The following is a 20,205-nucleotide window of genomic DNA, read 5'->3' as shown; positions in this document are numbered from 1 at the left end:
CCAATCATCTGTAACCCATTTTGGAGGTATCTGCAGAGTACCCTCCCTTTATATTGATCAACTCGGGAAATTGGGTCCTCGTCGTAATAGATAGGTGATTGGTCGGCTTATGCTGGTTGTGATGAATCCCCTGTGTTTGCGGCGGAATACGTTGAAATGTCCAAAGTGATTGTCTACTATGTGCAGCTTGCAGAGCGCGTTAGCCTACTTAGATATTTTAATCTGCACTTTGCTCTGCCACGACGAACTTAGCATATTAACAACATTGCTCCGTGCTTGAGGTGTTGGAACTTCAATCGGCGCCATCGAGCCCTTTGGAAAAGTGACTGGTAACCGAGCCTACAGCTTCGGCGATATGTAGGGGATTCTCCATACAGTATCTGAATTATCTTTAGATTGCTTGCAGGGACTTAGACTCATTGGCCAGGCAGTGGCCCCAGAAGAGGCTCTTGATCGGGAATGGATGAGCAGCCAAGAATGCATTCTCTGGAGATCCTTGGCTCGAGGAATCATATCAGTGGATCAAGTCCTTGCCAACCCGGTATGCACATCTCACATTGGCCAACAATTGCTATTTACAAGAGATAATAGTCTAGATATTCGTGGTCCTCGAGTCAGGCTAGATAGGCTAGAGCACGAATTCTTCGATAAGGTAGGTAAGTCAATAGTGTAGTGCTTACGTCGAAATAGAAATTAGATCCGAGATGTTTAGCATCAAGATGAGACTAGTCTAGGTCGACACGAGGCAACCGAGTTCACTCACTCGTATCCGTCAGCGTAAAAGCTGAGGATGAACTCGACGAACGGAAAGCTTGGCATTACCAGCACCGTAGAACGTCCTGAACGCCATCCCGTCTTATCCAGCCGCCTGCAATGTCCGTGAGCTCAAGTGGTTCTCCGGCCACTCGTGGGATCTTCGTAAAGTCGGGAGAAGGATTTCGATAATCGCCAAGGTGTATCAGAATTCTGAAGTTGGCTGGATCGATGCCCGAAATGTAAGGTAAGTACCTATGCAGTATGTGATGAGATAATAATAGGAGGAACATATTGCACTGTTCACTGTGCGGTAAAGTCGAACCCCTGCGTTAGCTCGACACGGCATTTAAGCCTGTCAGTGTCACTTGCGCGTCTATTGCCGAGCCATACAATGCCTTTCTCAGCCGGTACCCGGATAGTTGTGTGCAACAGCTGAGCCTCAACTTGTAGCGCTCCGCAGTCCAACACTGTCCACTACGAGAAGGTGGCGCTGAGATAGGGATGAGAAGGAAGTAGGTGACATATAATGCGTGCGTACTCTGTTTCAGCCTTCTTGATCACCTATTCTTAGACTATTCATCCCTAATTGTGAGTGGCCAATCGACACCAACAACACCAACGAGGCGTTAATATTTTGCTGTTGGCAACTTTAGCTGAGCTGATCTCATCTCACCCCGCCACATCTGAGACCGTAGGAAGACGACGGTTTTCGCACCACTCTCGTGCGCTATCCAAGATTCTCCACTGATCGCTGTCTTTCGGCGTTATGGAAACAAGTTTCTTATTCACGGTCAAGAATGACGCAAATTGTTGATCGTTAATAAGCTCAGATGCCGCTACGCTGCGCAGAAATACCCAGACGGAAATATTTGTCCAACGTAACGAATCTGTAATGTTAAGGACTTCCGCGAGAATCGAGGAGCAGGTCTCGCGACGGCTTTCTCCATTTCCAAGTCTGCTTATGACATGGATGAGGAAACTCCAGCCAGAAATATCGGTATGATTCTTCAAGCAGAAGTCCTTAACATCAATAGTAACATCATCAGCATGTTCCGGACAGAGATCTAATAGGAGCCGAGCATGGTTCCAGGCGGTATAGTTGCGAGGATGCCGGGTTCCTGCTATTATGACGACGTTCTTTATCTCGTACTTCAAGTCTATAGAGACATTATGGGCTATAAGTAGATGATGTAGCCAGCGACGATGCGACCAGAGAGTAGGGGACTTGGTATGGCGGTGCAACCTCGACGTGATGAGGCTATCCACGAACTGCTTCTCCCGACTTAACAATAATTCATTTTGTCCACCCGTTCCTAATGCTGATATGAGCAGCCGTTTCCTGGTATTAGCAGCTGTCAAATGCTCAGGGTCCATAAGAAGCACCACAGCCGTCGCAGCCAGGGCGTCGGTGTTGTCGATAGAGCTATCCTCTCGAGAGCTTTGCAGTATCTGACGGGCAACGAAGAATGCCTGAGCTAGTCTTAGCTTAGGAACCGCTACGGCCGCACCATCTCTTAGGTAGTTGACTCCTGACTCTAGAGGGTGACTCTTTCCAAGGAATTCGATCTCCAGCAGTTCGTTGTCCGGCAAATCTGTAAGCAACGTCGAGATATCCTTGTATACTTTATTTGGATCGTCGGCTTTCAAGTGAGCTAGAAGATCTTTGTCTAGTGAGCGGGACATTGCACGTGTCGGTCATGGATTCGGTTTGATAAAACAGTATAAGGTGATGGCCATCTTATTCAATTCCCTGTTACATGAACAGACAACTCGTCATAGCCCTGGAGATTCCTTGATATCATGGAAAGTAGTAGTGGATATAGGACAACAGAACCGGGAATAATAGGAGGACAACTTCTGAACCTCGTTTTCCTAATAAATCATATATGTGTACCGCCCGGATGGTGGGGTTATGTTGAGTAAACGAATCACTTCCATAAATGCATATTATGCCTGACAACGCACAAGCCTAAGCCTCATCAGGGCTCCAAGGTTCAATCGTGCATATCGGATAAGGCCACGATTTCAAGGTTCAGAGCTTCTAGTCTTCGCGGCCAAACTTACCCTCAAAGTTGTGACGTATCTTTTGCAACTCCAGTGTAGCTGTATTTGGGGACGAAAAAGACAGAGAAATGTTGTCCATATCCCTACTTCTCTTGGTATTTCTCGTCGAGCTAGGCGCTCATCTGGTAAATACCGTGGGCGCCGCGACGATAAATAATCTAGTGAGATCTTTTCCCGAATGCAGCGCATTAACGTATTAGTGGTGAACTGACCACGGTGTAGCTATGGAACCTGTATCTAGCCCTCCCGACACAGACCTCGGCGCAAGCCGCAGAGCAGAAGAAGCTGCAAAAAGAATATCTCTCCCTCCGCCGCGACCTGAATGCTACGAGCAGCCAGGATCAGTTTGCGAAATGGGCGAAGCTCCGACGACAGCATGACAAGCTCCTCGAGCAGCTGGAGAAGATGAGTATGTTCTTCCCTAAACGCATAAAAATTCGAAAGTGGGGATAAATATTAACAGATATGCACCACAAGAAACTTCCCACGAAGCCTCGAAGGCGACTTTCGATCGATCCGTCAACATTGTACGTTGGTTGGCTACGACTGGCCTGAAATTCGTCCTCCCCTTCTGGTATGCAAAGCAGCCGATGTTCTGGCTTCCGCAAGGCTGGTTCCCGTACTACGTCGAATGGATCCTATCCTTCCCACGAGCACCCATCGGCAGCGTTAGCATCGCATCATGGCAGACAGCTTGCACCGGAGTGGTCTTGTTGATCAGTGATACTATCGCTGCAATTCTAGGGTTGCTGCTGGGCGCAAAGATGGCTCAGAAGCAACCAGTCGGGGTCGGCATGGAGAAGGGTCCGATACCCAAGTCACAGGAGGCGAAGAATAAGAAGGATTCATGAATACACGGGATAACGGAATACATAGATACATATGGACTACCGAGTTTACCTATCATAGTAGGTAGGAGGCATGTCTCTCATCTAATTTGACGCAGAGTTTTTCATCGCAGAAGCTAGGAACTCTGTAACACGATTGAGATGACTCTTGGCAGAGTACTTTGGGTCGCTCTAGGCATCATATTGACTCTAACGACCATCGAGAAGGGAGATCGCCAAAGCTTCGAAAGTGCCATCAACATGTATGTCATAATAGTCTTACCTTGATATGATTCCTACGCTTTCCATTTCGGCTCTAGGACAACTTTTATCATAGTCCTGAGCGTATCTCGAGCGAAACCGGTAATTTTGATGTGCAATTCATATTCCCCTTGATTCACCAAGTACTCAACTTTGACAATGATGTGTATAAATCTTCTACCATGAAGAAATGACTTTATGGGAAGTAGAAGAGTAAAGCTTGAATCCTTAGTGTGAAGTTTTTAAAGAAAATAAATAGATACGAGTGGAGCATCAGGGACCCTACCAATCACAAACCCCTGTCCTCATGCTCTTTGTGAACAAGTTGCGTCATGTGCGGATGTACAAGTACTTGCAGCAGTGACGATCTTGAATAGGACAAACTTACATACAAAGCTTAGAACATTGAACATTGAACATTGAACCGGCCAACTTGGCCTCCTAATTACTAGATTACAAGAAACAACATATACGACAGCTAATACATATGTTTTACTGCTCGGCATGTTAAACACGCAATCACCAATATAACGACACGATGGCGATTCCCTGGGGGACGTGAGTATCCCACCCTCTCCCATCCCTTCCCCTTCACCCTCGACCTCGACGTCGCCCTTGGCCAACCTGAACCACATTCGTTTTCCGAACATCTGAAGCTAACCCAGCCCCAGGATAAAGTCCCTCCTCATATTTTTCGGGCCCATGCTCCTGCCCAAAGCGATAAACTACTACCGCTCCGCCCGCGCCGCCCCAGCCGCCGCCGGCGTGTCCGTCCAACCTCTCCCACCATCCGCGCTCCGCGCCCTCGTCATCCTCGTCACCACCGCCGCCGTGCTGCTCGTCCGCGCGCTGCCCCCCTTCGCGCCGGAGAACGTGTTCGCGCGCACGCAGTCGCGGCTGCAGATCCCGACGGACGTGCTCTTCAACCGGCTCGCCTCGCTACGCCCGAACAACGCGCTCGCCCCCGCCGACGCCGTCCTGCGCGCCAAGTTCGTCAACCTCGAGTCGCGCCTGCTGTACCTGCAGCACGGCCCCGACGTCCTCGCCACCTGCCCCTTCTGCACCTCCGACGACCCGCGATCGTACTTCTACTACGCCCTGCCGGCATTGCTGGCCCCGCACCTCGCCAACCTCGTCGTCGTCTCCCTCGCCACCTCCGACCTGGTCTCCGGCGTCCACGGACCCAAGTGGCGCACCACGGCTGCCGTAGCGGCTGGACTGGGCGCCGCGCTCGACGCGTACCTGGCCAGCTCGTACAATTACCAGGCCAACGCGCGCGCGACGCGGCTCGCCGACCTCGACTTCTTCTTCTGGACGGCGCGGGCCGCGCGGCTGGTCACGCTCGCGCTGTCCGATCTAGCGCTCGCGGCGCTGCTGTACCTGTCGAGCACGAACCGCGCGTTCGCGGCGCCGCCGTCGGCGGCGGAGCGCGTGGAGGCCGTCACGCGCCGGCTCGCCGCGACGAAGAGCCGGATGAACGCCGTGGGCATCGTCAAGAACACGGCGATCCGCGACGAGGACCTGAGGGCCCGGACGCAGGCGTACTGGCAGCACGAGGGCCGGCTCATGCGCGAGGTCATGGAAGAAAGGGAGGTGGTCGAGGGCGTGAACGATGCGTTGGAGAATCGGATTAATATCCAGGATATCACGAGGGATGCCGACGCGTATGCGTTGAATGTGCTGCCGAGGATGGAGCAGGTTGTTCAGGAGAGTGTTGTGGGGTGATTGGCTTGGTGAGGCGGGAGGGGGGGTGTATAGATACCTGCCTACCTGTAAGCGTTAATAGATGGAATATCATTTTGCTTTTAGACTTCAGCTCAGTTCAGTTCTTGTGGTGTTGAATTTGCGTGTTATTTTGTGTAATTGTGTGTGTTTTGATTAAGTATCTCGAGTTAAACCTGCGGGTTTACGAGTAGATGGTAGTTCCAACAGGTTGATCAAGGTACATCACAGCAAAGAGTCGAGTAAACGAAGAATCAATGTTTAGTGAGTTCCCAAATGCAATCACTTCCATAGCCTAAGTAGTGATCCTATCAACTATCTCAAGCCATCCTACACTTCGCCCAACCCCTTAGATCCCACCAGTACCCGACACCGACAAAAACGCCGCGAGATGATTGTAATGCCTTGCTTATCTTTTATCACAGGTAATCGTGCTCGAAAACAACGGAATGAACGAAGCAATTGTGTACACAGGTAAGTTAGATCTACAGAGCTTTGGGGCCTCTACTACCCGATATTAATTACCACTTCTCGTATCTGGCCTCGTCGCGCCGGCTGAGCTCGACATGCTACCTTTCCTCGACCCGCCCGTTTGCGAGGCCTCTTCTACGCTCCTTTCCAAAAACCCGGCCCACAGATCCGCGAGGGACTCCTTCGTGGTCGAGGTTGGCGTCGGCTCCGAGAAGAAATCCGCGGTCAGGGACGGCGTGCTAGGCGTCCTGTGGAACGGAGAACTCGGGAGACGAAGGCTATTAGTGGAAGTTCCTGGCCGGGCTAGTCCGGCCTGTTCTCTCTGCTCGTCTGTCCAATTAAGAAGACCAGCAATAATTTGGAGGATTTGGAATTTTTTGGGGTCGGAACGATCTAAGGCGAGGAATTGGAGGAAGTGGTTCGTAACAATTTGCCTGCGCCGAGTTAGTCTGGGTGCTGCGGATGATTTGGTAGATGGTGTTGAACAAACCTATCGATGCTATCCTCGGGTTTAGTCTTCTTGAGGTACCGAAGGGCTTTCGTCAGATGGTCGTTGAGGACGATAGCTTCATGCCTCAACTTTCCGATAAGGAGGTTCTTTTCCTTCACCTCCTTCTCGAATGGCGCCGTCCGCTCTAGCTCTTTTTGCAGCGATTCCTTGACCTTCTCTGCTTCAGTAGCTCTTGTATCGGCTTCGAGAACTAACTTCTTGAGTGCTTGGAGCTGCTCCTCGGATGTCTCGACCATCTCTCGTAACTCCTTCTTACGAGCTTCCTGTATCTCTTGTAGCGCTCTTTGGAGACTGTCGACAGCTTGCGATTGGCCGTCTCTTTCAGAAGCAGCTCGCTCGTAGCTTTCTCTCAGTGTCGAAAGTTGCTCCTCAAGCGCCGCTGCTTTCTCGGCTAAGCTCTCTCTAATTGATCGCTCTTCCATTGCTAAAACTTCCCAGTCACCCATTGCATCTTTTGCCGCCTCCGCCTCTTCTCTTAGGTGCTGGATTTGTTTTAGCATATCCTCCTTTTCCTTTAAGGAGTTGTGTTGTGAAAGGTTATTGCGACTTCGCAAACTGGATAGTTCCCTCGTGGCATCTTGTAGTTCGGTTCTTAGCTTCTCGATCTCGTCCTCCGAGTTTTGTGCGCTCTTCTGGAGATCTTCATTTTGGGTTTCAAGCTCTTCAATACGCTGGTTTGCTTCTTCTAATTCCTCTTTCCCTCTTGCCAATCGATTACCGACATTTTCTTTAATCTTCTCTACCCTCTCTACGAGCGATTGATATTGTTCCTCGACTTGCTCTTTCGCTGCCTCGGATTCTTCTAATTCTGTTTTGAGCTGGCTCGTTTCTTGCGTATGCGTTTCTTGTATACTCTCTAATTGCTTCCGTAGTTGTTCTACCTCCGCTCTCAAAGCCTCCCGTTCTTGTGTTATGGCATCAAGTCGGGCGCTTGTATCTGTGGATTCGGTCGTTTCTGTCGTACTCGATTCTTGAGCGGAATGGCCATTGGTAGTTGGTGATGCGGCATGGCCATTCACAGGTTCCTGCACCGTATCCTGCCAATTTTATTAGTTCCATATTGGAGGGTCTGTATTTGATATTGGCCGGATTTACCTCTGGTATGGCCGTATCCAGATCGTCGGACCCATTGCCGTCATCCTCGGGTTGTTCTCCATCCGGGGCTGTTTCTGGAGCCTTGCCTCCGTCTTCGACCGGTTTCGGCTTTGCGTGGTTCTTCTTTTTCTTGTTATTCTTTTTCTTAGCACCTAAACGATGTTTGTTAGTTTATTGCAATTATCCGGCGAGAGGATAATGAGAACAGTTGGCGACGAACCAGTATTTAACTGCTGTGTCGGCTCTGTCGGAGCCATTGTGAAATAATCATTCGCGAGGCTTCGAGTTTTAGCCGAGTAATATCAAGGGCATGTGGTCTGGAAAGATGTTAGAGAGACGTTGCGCCGTTCTACAAATCCGCAACCCACACGTAAGCCGTTGCGGTTTAATGAAGTTTGGTACCTGTACTTGCGCAAGGTTATTTTAAGTAACCAAGTATCTAGGTACCTAGCGCAACGAATCAGGTCGTTGTTGAATGATTGAATAGGATACCTGAGCCCCATATTACAGGGCGATGACAACTACCAGCTGAGCTTTCCTAACCTCGGAAGTGCACAACAGCCTGGAAGCTTTACAACTAATCGGAATCAACTACAAATAGGTAAACAACACAAAACCAACTCACGTCTTTAATGTTATATAACAATCAGACTTCACCGTGAGACCATCATAATCTTCAAGGATCAACAGCATATCCAGCGATTGGTCAGATATCTACATATCTAGGTTAGATCCTGGATACGGTCCGATCTCTATCCTGTCCTAGCGGCCACTGTCCAAACTCACTTTCAGCAGAGTCTAGACCATCTAGATGGGACGGTTAATGAGCTAGACGAGCTCACGTTGCAGACAGAAACAGGCCTACCAACCTGCCAACTCTCGTATAAGTCGACCAATTTTCCAAGGATATGAATCAGCAAGATTAACAAGTCTCTCATCCAACATTGGCATACGTAGAATATTAAAAAGAACATGAACATACTATATCTTTTCCATAGTATTTTCTTTAAATTCATTTTCAACAACGATTCTGCAAGGTTCAACTACAAATTCCTCGGGGCTTCTCCCAAGGTAACCCCGCCAGTGGCTTCTAAATGTGGCTTGTCTGTGTCCATGCGTCTGATTGGCTCTTAATTAATCGTTAAAAGGAAATCTGAAATTTCGAGATTTGCGACGCTTTTTTCCTCTGCACATATTTTCCACCCTTCGCTGGCACTTTTTGAAATTGAAGCCGCCCTCACTCAGCTGTGAAGCTTATATGGCTGATTCATATGCTCGGTCGAAGTAGAATGACAATGCCTTTTATAATCCCGCTGTCTGCCCGACTTCAGTCCATGGGTACAATAGGTTCGCTATGTGCAGATATCACATCATATATCCACTACCTAGTAATTTAGGAAGTGTGTATAAAAGAGAAGATAGATTCATAGGTGTATCGATCGAAGAGTTCAAGTTCCGTGGAATTTCTTAGTATCAATGTATCATTAACTTATCATAAACCTATGACGAAAGCCTAAAACTCATCAGGCAGCCTTCTTCGCCTTTGACTTTCTCCCTTTTTTGCTCGACTTGGCAGCATCTTGTTTGCTTATCGTAGCAGGCTCTTTAACAACGGGCGCATCATCATTGTCATCGTTCGCCTCCTTCGTGACTGCGACAACCTCGGGGGCTGCCTCAACGGTTTTCGGCGTCTCATCTTCGTCACCTTCAAGGGCAGGAGCATCCCTCTCTACTTCATCAACGGACTTAATCTTAGGTCCTTCGAAATCATAACCCATGTCTTGCAATTTCTTCGCCCGTCCAGCGCGCTTCTGTTCTTCCTTTGTGATCTTCTGGGTCCATGCTGTCTCCGACAACGGCTTCTTCAGGCTATTGCCGGCCATCTTGTTCCAAGGCACTTTCTTGAAGCGCTTGTTCGAACCCTTCCAAAGGTCCTCGTGGACCTGCGACTTGGGAACGACCTTGACTTTCAGTATTCGACCGAATAGTAGGTAATTGTCCATTGTCTTTGCGACAACCTCTGCAACTGGCGCTTCGGTGAACTCGATAAACGCAAAGTGTTTACTGGCTCCTGTCTTCTTGTTTCGAGACATTCTGAGTCTCTCGATCGTGCCGAATTGGGAGAAATATGAGCGCATCTCATGTTCGTAGAAACCGTCTATAACCTCCAAAATTAGCATTTATCTCAAGGCGCACAACAATGCACTTACGCGGTAGGCGGCCGATGTATACGACGCCGTGATCGCCATCCCCAGACTTGGAAGATTTGAGCAATTCCTTGGATTCCTTCGGAATTTTGCCCACGTCTTGGCCTTCCCGAAATGTAGCATCGGCGTCGACTAGAGCATCTTCATCGTCGCTATCAACGATTTTCGCCAGTGCCTTAGCATTGTCCTTCTCTTCATCTGAGGATTGCGCATTCTCGTCTTCAGTGTCGGCCTTATCCTCATCCTTGCTCACTTTCGTATCTCGGGAGCTCTTAGCCGCCTTCGTCTCTGTTAATCGACTGGCTTTGACCTTCTTCGAACGACTGTCGTCTTGTGTCGGTTTGGATTTCTTTGCTGCAATTGGGCTCGCATCATCGGCAGCTTCAAATTCTGTTAATTGGAGGTTCAAAAACGTCCACCATCGTTCATTGCACTAACCTTTCCGTTTGGTGGCTGGAGCATCTGCTTTGCTTTTGGTTGCAGGCTTCGCAGCCGATACGGCGACCTCTATTGTTATTGTTAGAAACTAGGAAGCAAGAATAGAAATTGATATATGTTAGAGAATTACCTTTGGACTTCCTTTTCCTAAGTTCTGGTGCCATTGCCGAGATGTCTTTATTGTGTAATGGTTTGGTTGACGATCTTGGCGAAATCGCGAAACTTTTTTTTTTCTTATCTTTTGCGCCCGGAATTCTGCCACTTGAATTTTGGCGGTGAAAAGGTGAGCCCCACTTATGCCACTTCCCCAAGCTCTAGCTTCCAATGTTCACTGTAAGTTTGCAGGTACATACCTACAAATTAAGCTTACTAGGTGCATATTCTACTACTACCGCTAACTGGGATATTGATTCAAGAAAACGAAAACTGCAATACCACGGCGCGTTCATTCAACTTACAACCCGAGCGTCAAATCGGTTTATCTAAAATCTAGCTACCTATAGCTTTCTTCATAGGCCTTCTCTAAATTTCTTCGAAGTTGGTCATATTAGCCATATCGAGGCTTAGTGAGGAGCTTGACTTAAAACTTCGACATTCTGATAAGGTACTACCAATTAGCCTCAAAATCGTTGCCTATGAAATTGGCAGTCTAGGTATAAACGATACGATACGCCCGGGTTCAATTTCATAGGTCTTCACAACGCCTCAAATTCTCCTCCACATAAATTTAGGCCAGCGTACCAATTCGGAGATCCGTTGATCGTCAAGATGAGTTCTTCCAAAGAAGGATTGTCCCATAACGAGATCTGGGACGATTCTGCCCTAGTAAATTCATGGAACGACGCCCTAGAAGAGTACAAGGTATGGCCCAATTCTTTCTGTCAAAGCTGGTCGCTCCATGTCTAATCAATAACATCTAGAAATATCACAGCATTCACAAAAATGGAGGCAATGTCGAAGACCTTTTAAAGTCCAATCAGTGAGTTCACACACCACTTATGTGGCTGCGGCTTCATAGGAATCATACTTATCTAGGATTATTCAAGGACTTCGAATGCCAAGACCGAGACTAAGGAAGTCCGCAAGCCGTCAAGTCCACGTTCCCTCAAAACAGATTCCGAAATGAGAGGGGAAACTTCTGTAAGTCCAATTGACCCGGCTTTGTTGAAAGTCTACCCTTGAAGGGGATCCCGGATGATCAAGAAAGCTTGGCCTAGATCTCCCAAGATTCTAACGAAACGCAGAATGGGGGACAAGAGGACGGAACTTCGACCTTCCAGCATAGCCATCCGCATGGCGGGACTCCCGGCCCTCAAGGGCTGCTAGGTTCAGGTGAGCTTCAGATTAGCCCTACCCCGGCTGAGGGGCCACGAAGAAAGAAGGGGAAAACCCTCCTAGGTGAGGATGAGCTATAAGAATTGGGTTTAGCTAATAATCACATCGCAGTGCATGATGAAGGGTTGAAGAGACTGTTGATGTCCTGGTATTACGCAGGCTATTATACAGGACTCTATGAAGGCCAACGAGATCAATCACAGCGACGAGAGCCAGAGCAAAGCTGAATGGAAAATCTTAGAGATTTGCCATTCCATCTCAAAGCTAATCAGATTCGATGTGGGATTCGTCATGGGATCTGATCTACGTGAGAAGCAAGGATCTGTAACGCCTTGTGTCACAAGCAGTTGTGACGGTGATAACGTCATGCAGCTTAGACTCTGCTAGCATGCGACGACATGTGCATCAGTTTCCAGCCATTAGGACGAGACCTGCAGAATACTTCAAACTGCAAAATCGTAATTGGAGGATCAAGGCGAGGAAACAAAACAAGGCTACCATTGTGTTCTACGTGAAGATCATGAACTGATTTCCCCACGTTTAGCTGTGATTATCAGCTTGGCTACTCTAGCTCGTTGAAAAGAAACAAAATCGACGATACTAGCAGTTCTTCATTATATCAATAATTATGGAATGCTTCTGCGAGGGTAGTAATACTCGACTGTGGAGAGCATCCTAAGCTCGTCTCAATGCCTACCTTATAATAATCAATGTTGATGTATGTAATATTCACGCCAATAGCCTCAACAGCGTGTTCCATAGGTTTATGTATAAGCAACTTCATGATAAGATCATAATCCTTAACTAACCCTCAAGGAAGCCGAACGCCGAATTAGCTGTTATCGAGAGGCCGCCGGCATCAACTCGCAGAAACTCTTAAAACCTATAAAACTCATTTAAGACTATTCTGCGTGAATTGGAAGCTAGGAATGAATTTCGCGAAGGATGAGACTGTTGAAGAAACAACAATAAGCACATGGTGCGGATACTAATAGGCAGGGATCCCCCTTCAATAAAGCACGTTGTTCCATGCAGGCACAAGTCTAACTCGAATTAGGCTATATCAAAAAGTTTCCTTGCCCCAGTAAAAAGTAGAGGCTCAGGAGGCTGCGATGTCCTGAGTGTCAAGACTACACTAGGAAGGGGTTATTACCTACCTAGGTACTAGGTAGATAAGGTTAACCCCTAAGCAGGTACAGAATCTCGACCGTCCGGGAAGTTCAGATGGGAATTGCAAGGATCCTCCAACTCTAGTTCTCTCTACGGAAACATGCACGTTTCTTGCCAAGGATGATTTTCAATTCCTGAGAGCTTCCGACTTTTTTGTCTCTGGGTAATTATTAAAGGATAATAGAGAAGTTCATTCCGACTCGGCATAGCATCGACAAAACGTGGTTCCCATGACAGAAGCACAGCTCGCAATACGCGCCGTAAGAGACACAATGTTCCAAGGTTCCAACTTCTAAAGGATAAGCTTTAGTTTAAGCTTAGACTAATATTTCTTATATTATAGGTAGCATCTGGGGTCAAAACTCAATTGAGAATGACATTGCACTAAGACCTTTTGAGATGAGACCGTTAGTCTAGATCCCCTTGAACTAGCTGAGATAACCTAGAAAGCTTTCCCTATGGCATCTCAACTTTCTTCCCAACTTCAGATTACCCATAGAATAATAAAACAGATCGATCTACTTCGACGCTTCAAACATTTGTTATGACAATATCAGAAACCATAAACACACATACGTACAATAGTTCAGTGAATAATCAGCTCCGGATCAGTTGCTCCCCTGTCTTAGTATTTGAACGGGTCAAGCTATGACCGTTGACAAACCCCTGCTCTATAGCGGTTTAAGCGAAGGGTCAAAACGCCATCCGAGACAACTCTGTCACATCGACCTCCTACTCCAAGCTCTCACAAATCTTAGAGCCGCCAAACACGCCTACCCATGGACCGCCCTATTCCGTACTCGACGACGTATCCGCTGTAATGAACAATTAAGTGGCATACTTCCGGTTACCGTCCGTATCCAGCCATAATGGAGCAGCCTCAAACCCGGCTGTCGACCCCAGTTCAGTCCTGCACGGAAGATTTTCTAATGCTGTTTCGAGAGCAACTCCTGGTCAGGGAGTAATATCTCAGGGTTCGCCTCGGGCTTGACGGCAAACTAAGAGATCGCCATGCTGGATTTAAGTGAAGAGGTCGCCCTTCTGGGTCCAGACGTGGGTTGTTTCTTTTCACTCTCTTCTTCAGACGACTCGTCCTGTGTATACGCTCTTTTCCTTTCGCTCTCTCGAGTGTTGTGTGCTTTACATCTTGTTCATTCTCTAATTACGAGCAGGCCCTCGCCTTTCAAGCTTCTTATTGCCAGGTCCGGTACTGTTATCCAGGTGGAACTTATCAAAGGAATATTTACGATTAATATCAACCCCTAACCGCCATCATGAAGTACTCAGCAGTTCTTTCGGTCGCCATCGCGCCGCTGGCTATCGCGAAAGCCGTTCACAATGTCTACCCTCAGCACAAGAGATCCAGCCACAAGGCGGAACTAGGAGCCGCCGCCGCCGGTTCCGCCGAGGCTATCAACATCCTGCAAGGTGTTCAGCTCGGGAGTGCGACACAGGTTATCGTCATCTGGGCTAACCCCGGAAACAATGCCGCCACGACGACTCTGCACGACCAAGTCACGGTAACTCAGACGGTCACTGCCGCCGCCGCAACTTCGGCTGCCGTTGCTGCCGCTGCAACTCACACTGTCACTGTTGGTGGTGCCGCTGGTTTAGTCTACACTCCCGATTCCATAACAGCCAACGTAGGCGACATGGTTATCTTCGAGTTCATGAGCGCAAACCACACGGCGACGCAGTCTACGTTTGCCACGCCCTGCAAGCTGATGGAAGGTGGTATGGACTCGGGCTTCCAGCCTAACGCCAACAACACCGTCAACCCTCCTCCCAAGGTTGCCATGCAAGTCATGACCACCGACCCTCTATGGTTCTACTGCAAACAGACTGGTCACTGTGGTAAGGGTATGACCTTCTCTATCAACCCTACCGCCGCGAAGACCCAGGCCATGTTCCAACAAATGGCTATCGCGCAAAATGGTACTGGAGCTGGAAGTGCCATTACTGGTAACTCGACTGCATCATCTGCAGCTGCTGCCGCCCCTGCTGCTGCTACTTCTGCCGCCGCCGCTTCTGGCAGCATCAACCAAGGAACCGGCACGGTCGAAGGCGGCGCTTGCGTTTGTGCCGTCACTTGCAGTTCTGGCAGCTTCCCTGCCGTGGCAGCCCAGGGCATTGGTGCTTTCGGTGGTATCGCAGGTTAGTAATACCCGTCTCGCCGCATCTTTTTAAAGCTAATGCTAATAGCGATGTAGGAGCTTTACCTGCGAGCATGATGGAGACCGTCTAATTAATATACGTGCGGCGTCCGGTTGAGGATCATGAGTGTGATACCACGGCAGCGGCGACTGCGATTTGAGATGTTCGTTTTAGGGGGTTTGCCTGGATGACTAGACTTCTTTTTTTATTACCTGGCCGTAGGAGGTTTTTTAAACATATGACTGGATCGTATATTATTATATATTATAGGTGCACTTAATAGGTCATCAATGAAGTAAAATACCATTTCCCCGTTCAATGAGGTGTTATGATGTCTATTTATCTTATATCTAAAGATCTATAATACGCAGCAATCGAAGTTCACGGAATAGTAACTTCGTCTACGAATAGTCACCGGACTTAAAAGTCAAATACGCTTTATATTGAGGATAGTTGGATTCGTCGAGGAACGAATTTGAGAAATTCCAGACGCCGTTGCACGCCTCGAGTCCCACCCCTTTGTAGAAAACTCGTCCTACGTCGTGATATCATGAAAAAAGATTTGTTATCCCGTCTACGCATGTACGCCTATCACCATGCCTATAACCTAACGACTACTTCGAGGCAGCGGCAGCGGCAGCTTGCTTCTTCGCGTCGGCTAAGACACATAATCAATCAGCTACCAAAAAATCTAGAACATACGCAAGGCAAGATCATCCTTACCAGCAGCTTGCTTCTTGCGCATCATCTCGGCGACGGCCTCCTTATCACGTTGCATCTCGGTGCCGCTCTTGGCGTTCTTTGATTTCTACGTGAGGGCAGATTAGTATACTATGGTCATGTCATCCGAAGGCATTTCCACCGCCATTTTGCATGACGCGTCACCATTATGCATCGCATGTCGGTCGATGTAAACTAGATACAACTACCCTTCCTTTCATACATAACGGTGGTATTACGGCGAGGTTTCATCGACCGATTGAAAGCGAGCGTTCGGGACGGAAGGTGGGCGGACAGGAGGGAATGAGCAGACGTAAGCTGGCGAAAAGACTCACCTGGGAAGCCTGGGCCTTGAGGTTCTTCTCCCGCGCCTTTTCGCGCTGGTTGCCGCGAGCCATTTCGTCCGAGTGTGTGGAAGAGAGAGATTAGACGAGGTAAGGGTAGCAGAAGCAGCGCTTAATAAAACGCGGGTCGATTGTTTTGCGTCTCGGTGTCTTGGCTGTATAGAGATGGCCGATTTTTCTTTGAGTGTGGAAAATCGAGAAATAGCAGGTTCATGTATCTAGCCGCCAGTTGCTTAAAATAAATACTAGTTGACCCCGGCCTAAAGAAATAAGCCACAGTGTCGGAGTTTAGGCGGTGGGTTCCTGCTCAGAGCCGCTGTCTCTTCTCACTGTATTGCAGCGGAACCTTCCCTAAAGCCGCCTAATAAGACAGGCAAGGACGGGTAAAATTGAGGTCAGTGTAGAAGGGACCCCCATTTTAGGATCGCGTGACCTCTGAGCCAATCATATTCTTTCCTGGTCACTATTCTGGATCATTCTTCACTTGTTAGAGATAGACCTAAACCTCAACTCATTGGATTCATCCACGATGCCAACAGCTTATGCTTCAACGGATTTGTCAAATCCTTCTGATCAGATACAGAAGTTGATGAAACAAACTCCGAACATGCTTTGAGTCACCAACGGTTGCTAAATGATCGATTGCAATATGTACATTAATACTATACATTCATACGCCTATATCCTTCACAACGAAGTTCCATCCTACAGCTACACAATGGGCCTTGAAAATTACGGCGACATTTCATAATAGCCTTAATGTCAATATAAAATCCAACAAAGTATTGGAAATATCCCAAGCTCTTCAAAATTAATCAACTAATACAATTAAACTAAATTCCGTCTTTGTATTGTTCGATAAAGCAGGTGCTTTTCTTACAGGTATCTTATTACCATTTAAAAAGGCCTTGGTGGAGTTTAGCCAATAAGCGCGAGGACGACCTGAAACGAATTTAGTTCGTCGACAGCCAATGGAACCTCCGTGGCAACTCAATTCTCGCGATACATTCGCTCAACGGGATACAGATCATCTTTAAATCATTGGATGAGATGATGTGTCCCCACGCTCTATCTCATGCTCCCTGGCTGTGGGTTTCCTAACACAATAGTACGTGGACCGTTAAGAGTCGTGATTCGCGTTGGCTCTCCAAGAGTTGCAGACCTAAACGGTCAAAGGGTAGGGATTCACCACATGCATCATGAGCATGCATCATGGAGGATGCAAGCAATAATATCCAGATCCGTCCTTGTCTCTCTCCACCTGTAGATGAACCCTTGAAAGGACAGGGAAGCTGTGGAAAGAATCGAAGTTAGCTGGCTCGTACCTAGCTCACCCGCACGCGTCTACCAATGGCTTCAACATGTACGGTAGCAAAGGTCCCTGACGAGGGGCATCTCAGGCTTCAATAGAGCGTGAGACCGTCCGCGCCTAAGTAGAATCATTGGTCGAAAACATCTGCCCAATACGAAACTTTAGAGCCGCCCAGATGAGCTGCTAGGTATCTCAAATCTCTGATTGTTCCTAAATCTATTGTCTTGTCTTCCTTACAATCCTTCTTTGAGCAATGCTTCCTTTTTTCCAAAACTTATTAAAAGTTCTTGAGCCGCCGGTCTGCCAACTTTGTGATTGTTCATCGGCTTTGTACACCAAGGGTCTATTGTCCTAGACGGACGTACATAATAACAATCTCTTCAACTTCATCCATTGTTTTATATTTTTATAAAGCTTCACCACACAAATCGTTACCTCACACTCCCTTCGGATTTTCCCTTTTCGTTCAACTTCTCTTCTTGGCCACGCCATTTTCCTTCCACGTCCTTTCGTTCGATCGAATTCCACAGATCTGCCAGTCAGGTCCAAGTATCAAAGACAAGAAAATTAGATTCACGATAACTGCAGGCAGTTTCAACAGTTGGTCTCCCCATTTTTTATAATGCCAACGATGCTGCCAAAACTCCGAAACGCTAATGCTTACGCTCCTAGAGACACAAATCTAGGTATCTCCAAGGCCTTCAAGATGTTTGGATCCAAGTCCGGTTTCCAAGGCTCTGCCTTCGTAATTCTTCAGGTCATCCGTGCCTGTAACCTGGCCGTTCTGCTAGCTGTCATCTTCGTCTCCGGAATCATGATGTATTTCGCCAAGATGCCCAACGGATTCCAGTTCTTCAACGATGTCTCCCTGGCCTTCGTCATCGCCGTTGCCGGCCTCCTGTTCTGGACGGAGCTTCCGATTAACTTCGGCAAGAGAATCATCGGACGCAACTGGCCGGTCCTCGGCGAAGATCGCGGCTTCACCTGGCTTGGTATCGCCATGATCCTCATGGGCTGCCACCTCCTAGGCGCGCTCAGCAACAGTACTTACAACAACAAGGACGTCCCTTTCGCGGTCTGGCAAGCTATCATGGGAGCCGGCATCATCGCGATCGCATTCGGCGCTACTAACGTCATTGCGTCGCTCATCTTCAGCAACCGAGCAAGCGGTGTCCGTGCTCGTGAGATCCGCAACAACGGCGCAACCGTCCGAGACGTCAACTTCACTGAGGAGTACGAGAGCTACCGAAGCAACTCGATCCGCAAGGAGAAAACCAAGAGCAAGTGGTTTTTTGGAAAGGGCGAGTCGAAGCCCAAGATCAGTCACCCGATCGCCCACGACGTCGAGTACGGACCTAGCGATGATCTCCCAGTCGCCAATGACCGCAGCAGTCCCATAATTCCCGACGTCAAGCGCCCACCCACCGCGCTACACCCTGCCTTCAACGCCGGATCGAGATCGAGCCGTTACAGCGAGGCCAGTCATCTTGACCGCTTTACCGACAATAGGATATAGGTCAACTAGCACGAGATGATCTGTCCACGTATGATAAGCATTACGGTATGGTGTTTAGTGAGGAAAGGCGTTCTGGTACGGTGACCTCGGATATACCCTGATGATGATGAGCGTGTTTACGTCCGAAGGACGTATATACTACATACGGGCAAGTATGGTATATACATCAACGCGCACTACTAGCGCATAGGACGTCTAGAGTACCTCTCTAGGTAGAGAGACAGAGCTAGAGTTTCGCTTGACATAAGAAATTTTTATCCTCCACTCCTGCCTCCAGTGCATTACTCTAGCTAATTGGCGACGGCGTTAGCTAGCCGATATATTCAGGAAAAACCCTACTCCGGATCCACCTTCTTCTAACGTCTCAGAACCACCCTCCAACGCCCAATGAACCCTAAAGCGGGGTGAAAAAACCTGAATAAAATCGGACCGTTGGTTAAGTTGCCCACAGCGGGATTCGAACCCACTCGCTTCACGTAGTCGTACGCTAATGCGCGGCCAGACGCTTTAACCACTGCGCCATGTGGGAAAACGGATATACCCTGATTATGGTTTAAGGGGCAATACTTTGATTTTTTACTACAGCGTTCTTCTGGCGTATATCATAATGAGGAAAGCGACATAATGATTAAATAAGTTCTTAAATTCGTCTTCTATGTAGGTGTGATAGATCCATGTGTTGTCTGCGGATGCTTTCGGGACCCACGGGTTGCTTCCTATCGGATTAAATACATCTCTTGCATATATGCATACCTAGGCCTGAAATTAAAAATATCTTTGGCACCTTGCTGATTCGGGACTAGTGAGTACTAACCTACCTAAAGTCAAAATGTACCTAGTTTAAACTATGACAATATTGTTGAACGCTAGCTCTATGTGGCACGTGACTCTATTAGCTCATTAGCCTCATTCCATGTAACTTTTATCCATTATCCGATTTCTACATTTCATCAACAACTAAGCTTCACTTACCACGCAACCCTCTCCCTTCTACCATCTTTTAAATCACTTCTTTAATTAGCCACACAAGATTAAGACGAAGGCTCAATTCTGTATGCTCAAGCAACCATCTCTAAACATTCGGCCGAATACCCGACAGTCATTCTTTGCGACAATTTTCTATCGTCGATATTCCCGATTTCCACCAACAGTCAAGCTCGATTTGGAATCCCATCGCCTTGGACACGACGACTTTGACCGCCTTGCGACGCGTTCGCCTACGATCGCATTCGAAACGCCTCTCTGAATTTATTCGCAACAATTAATAGTATCTGGCAGAAACAAGAGATAACACGCAGATTA

The 20,205-nt window shown here is 48.0% G+C and overlaps 9 protein-coding genes and 1 pseudogene across 10 annotated transcripts; 5 read left to right on the top strand and 5 right to left on the bottom strand.

Annotated features, from left to right (window-relative positions):
• Positions 1-1,206: 1,206 nt before the first annotated feature.
• F4807DRAFT_66152 (uncharacterized protein) lies at positions 1,207-2,716 on the bottom strand. Its single transcript, XM_048003318.1, has 2 exons — positions 1,405-2,716; positions 1,207-1,345 (listed from the first exon to the last, which is right to left on the bottom strand). The coding sequence occupies exon 1, from the start codon at positions 2,437-2,439 to the stop codon at positions 1,426-1,428; it is 1,014 nt and encodes a 337-aa protein (XP_047854959.1). The 5' UTR covers positions 2,440-2,716; the 3' UTR covers positions 1,207-1,345; positions 1,405-1,425.
• Positions 2,717-2,762: 46 nt separating this feature from the next.
• F4807DRAFT_423417 (CHD5-like protein-domain-containing protein) lies at positions 2,763-4,106 on the top strand. Its single transcript, XM_047997773.1, has 3 exons — positions 2,763-2,981; positions 3,043-3,229; positions 3,298-4,106. Exons 1-3 carry the CDS (start codon positions 2,889-2,891, stop codon positions 3,669-3,671), a joined length of 654 nt encoding a protein of 217 aa, XP_047854958.1. The 5' UTR covers positions 2,763-2,888; the 3' UTR covers positions 3,672-4,106.
• A 166-nt stretch (positions 4,107-4,272) lies between these two features.
• Positions 4,273-5,872, top strand: F4807DRAFT_423414 (uncharacterized protein). The gene is made up of 2 exons (XM_047997772.1): positions 4,273-4,466; positions 4,580-5,872. Exons 1-2 carry the CDS (start codon positions 4,447-4,449, stop codon positions 5,631-5,633), a joined length of 1,074 nt encoding a protein of 357 aa, XP_047854957.1. The 5' UTR covers positions 4,273-4,446; the 3' UTR covers positions 5,634-5,872.
• On the bottom strand, positions 5,873-8,085 carry F4807DRAFT_423413 (uncharacterized protein). Its single transcript, XM_047997771.1, has 4 exons — positions 7,928-8,085; positions 7,708-7,859; positions 6,592-7,649; positions 5,873-6,535 (listed from the first exon to the last, which is right to left on the bottom strand). Exons 1-4 carry the CDS (start codon positions 7,962-7,964, stop codon positions 6,148-6,150), a joined length of 1,635 nt encoding a protein of 544 aa, XP_047854956.1. The 5' UTR covers positions 7,965-8,085; the 3' UTR covers positions 5,873-6,147.
• An 891-nt stretch (positions 8,086-8,976) lies between these two features.
• On the bottom strand, positions 8,977-10,585 carry F4807DRAFT_66090 (uncharacterized protein). The gene is made up of 4 exons (XM_048003317.1): positions 10,483-10,585; positions 10,353-10,421; positions 9,918-10,295; positions 8,977-9,865 (listed from the first exon to the last, which is right to left on the bottom strand). The coding sequence occupies exons 1-4, from the start codon at positions 10,514-10,516 to the stop codon at positions 9,231-9,233; spliced, it is 1,116 nt and encodes a 371-aa protein (XP_047854955.1). The 5' UTR covers positions 10,517-10,585; the 3' UTR covers positions 8,977-9,230.
• Positions 10,586-10,720: 135 nt separating this feature from the next.
• Positions 10,721-12,588, top strand: F4807DRAFT_423407 (uncharacterized protein). Its single transcript, XM_047997770.1, has 5 exons — positions 10,721-11,213; positions 11,273-11,331; positions 11,399-11,492; positions 11,597-11,684; positions 11,799-12,588. The coding sequence occupies exons 1-5, from the start codon at positions 11,121-11,123 to the stop codon at positions 11,912-11,914; spliced, it is 450 nt and encodes a 149-aa protein (XP_047854954.1). The 5' UTR covers positions 10,721-11,120; the 3' UTR covers positions 11,915-12,588.
• Positions 12,589-14,131: 1,543 nt separating this feature from the next.
• F4807DRAFT_459809 (Cupredoxin) lies at positions 14,132-15,102 on the top strand (the record flags this gene model as incomplete). Its single annotated transcript, XM_048001421.1, has 2 exons — positions 14,132-15,011; positions 15,068-15,102. 2 exons carry the CDS (start codon positions 14,132-14,134, stop codon positions 15,100-15,102), a joined length of 915 nt encoding a protein of 304 aa, XP_047854953.1.
• A 216-nt stretch (positions 15,103-15,318) lies between these two features.
• Positions 15,319-16,446, bottom strand: F4807DRAFT_423404 (putative serf family protein). Its single transcript, XM_047997769.1, has 3 exons — positions 16,067-16,446; positions 15,735-15,819; positions 15,319-15,669 (listed from the first exon to the last, which is right to left on the bottom strand). The coding sequence occupies exons 1-3, from the start codon at positions 16,127-16,129 to the stop codon at positions 15,626-15,628; spliced, it is 192 nt and encodes a 63-aa protein (XP_047854952.1). The 5' UTR covers positions 16,130-16,446; the 3' UTR covers positions 15,319-15,625.
• Positions 16,447-17,681: 1,235 nt separating this feature from the next.
• On the top strand, positions 17,682-19,427 carry F4807DRAFT_65945 (uncharacterized protein). Its single transcript, XM_048003316.1, has 4 exons — positions 17,682-17,987; positions 18,062-18,948; positions 19,214-19,338; positions 19,406-19,427. Exon 2 carries the CDS (start codon positions 18,094-18,096, stop codon positions 18,901-18,903), a length of 810 nt encoding a protein of 269 aa, XP_047854951.1. The 5' UTR covers positions 17,682-17,987; positions 18,062-18,093; the 3' UTR covers positions 18,904-18,948; positions 19,214-19,338; positions 19,406-19,427.
• Positions 19,346-19,432, bottom strand: F4807DRAFT_t71 (annotated as a pseudogene). Its single transcript has one exon. The product of its transcript is annotated as a tRNA-OTHER (tRNA).
• Positions 19,433-20,205: the final 773 nt, after the last annotated feature.

This window comes from Annulohypoxylon truncatum (assembly GCF_022578515.1).
Source record: "Annulohypoxylon truncatum strain CBS 140777 unplaced genomic scaffold F4807scaffold_13, whole genome shotgun sequence".
In the NCBI taxonomy this organism is placed as follows: domain Eukaryota; kingdom Fungi; phylum Ascomycota; class Sordariomycetes; order Xylariales; family Hypoxylaceae; genus Annulohypoxylon; species Annulohypoxylon truncatum.
Note: the sequence above shows the minus strand (reverse complement) of the source record. Positions and strands in the feature narration are given on the sequence as shown.

Excerpts from the sequence above, each read along its gene's own strand:
- F4807DRAFT_66152 (XM_048003318.1), bottom strand. The coding sequence starts at position 2,439 with ATGTCCCGCTCACTAGACAAAGATCTTCTAGCTCACTTGAAAGCCGAC.
- F4807DRAFT_423417 (XM_047997773.1), top strand. The coding sequence starts at position 2,889 with ATGTTGTCCATATCCCTACTTCTCTTGGTATTTCTCGTCGAGCTAGGC. Across the intron at positions 2,982-3,042 it reads CCGCGACGATAAATAATCTA|CTATGGAACCTGTATCTAGC; the intron begins GTGAGATCTTTT and ends ACCACGGTGTAG. Across the intron at positions 3,230-3,297 it reads CGAGCAGCTGGAGAAGATGA|AAACTTCCCACGAAGCCTCG; the intron begins GTATGTTCTTCC and ends ATGCACCACAAG.
- F4807DRAFT_423414 (XM_047997772.1), top strand. The coding sequence starts at position 4,447 with ATGGCGATTCCCTGGGGGAC. Across the intron at positions 4,467-4,579 it reads ATGGCGATTCCCTGGGGGAC|GATAAAGTCCCTCCTCATAT; the intron begins GTGAGTATCCCA and ends ACCCAGCCCCAG.
- F4807DRAFT_423413 (XM_047997771.1), bottom strand. The coding sequence starts at position 7,964 with ATGGCTCCGACAGAGCCGACACAGCAGTTAAATACTG. Across the intron at positions 7,650-7,707 it reads TGGATACGGCCATACCAGAG|GATACGGTGCAGGAACCTGT; the intron begins GTAAATCCGGCC and ends TAAAATTGGCAG. Across the intron at positions 6,536-6,591 it reads CCCGAGGATAGCATCGATAG|GCAAATTGTTACGAACCACT; the intron begins GTTTGTTCAACA and ends AACTCGGCGCAG.
- F4807DRAFT_66090 (XM_048003317.1), bottom strand. The coding sequence starts at position 10,516 with ATGGCACCAGAACTTAGGAAAAGGAAGTCCAAAG. Across the intron at positions 10,422-10,482 it reads TAGGAAAAGGAAGTCCAAAG|AGGTCGCCGTATCGGCTGCG; the intron begins GTAATTCTCTAA and ends CAATAACAATAG. Across the intron at positions 9,866-9,917 it reads ATACATCGGCCGCCTACCGC|ACGGTTTCTACGAACATGAG; the intron begins GTAAGTGCATTG and ends TGGAGGTTATAG.
- F4807DRAFT_423407 (XM_047997770.1), top strand. The coding sequence starts at position 11,121 with ATGAGTTCTTCCAAAGAAGGATTGTCCCATAACGAGATCTGGGACGAT. Across the intron at positions 11,493-11,596 it reads AAATGAGAGGGGAAACTTCT|AATGGGGGACAAGAGGACGG; the intron begins GTAAGTCCAATT and ends AACGAAACGCAG. Across the intron at positions 11,685-11,798 it reads TCAAGGGCTGCTAGGTTCAG|TGCATGATGAAGGGTTGAAG; the intron begins GTGAGCTTCAGA and ends ATCACATCGCAG.
- F4807DRAFT_423404 (XM_047997769.1), bottom strand. The coding sequence starts at position 16,129 with ATGGCTCGCGGCAACCAGCGCGAAAAGGCGCGGGAGAAGAACCTCAAG. Across the intron at positions 15,820-16,066 it reads TCAAGGCCCAGGCTTCCCAG|AAATCAAAGAACGCCAAGAG; the intron begins GTGAGTCTTTTC and ends GCCCTCACGTAG. Across the intron at positions 15,670-15,734 it reads GCGCAAGAAGCAAGCTGCTG|CCGACGCGAAGAAGCAAGCT; the intron begins GTAAGGATGATC and ends TATGTGTCTTAG.
- F4807DRAFT_65945 (XM_048003316.1), top strand. The coding sequence starts at position 18,094 with ATGTTTGGATCCAAGTCCGGTTTCCAAGGCTCTGCCTTCGTAATTCTT.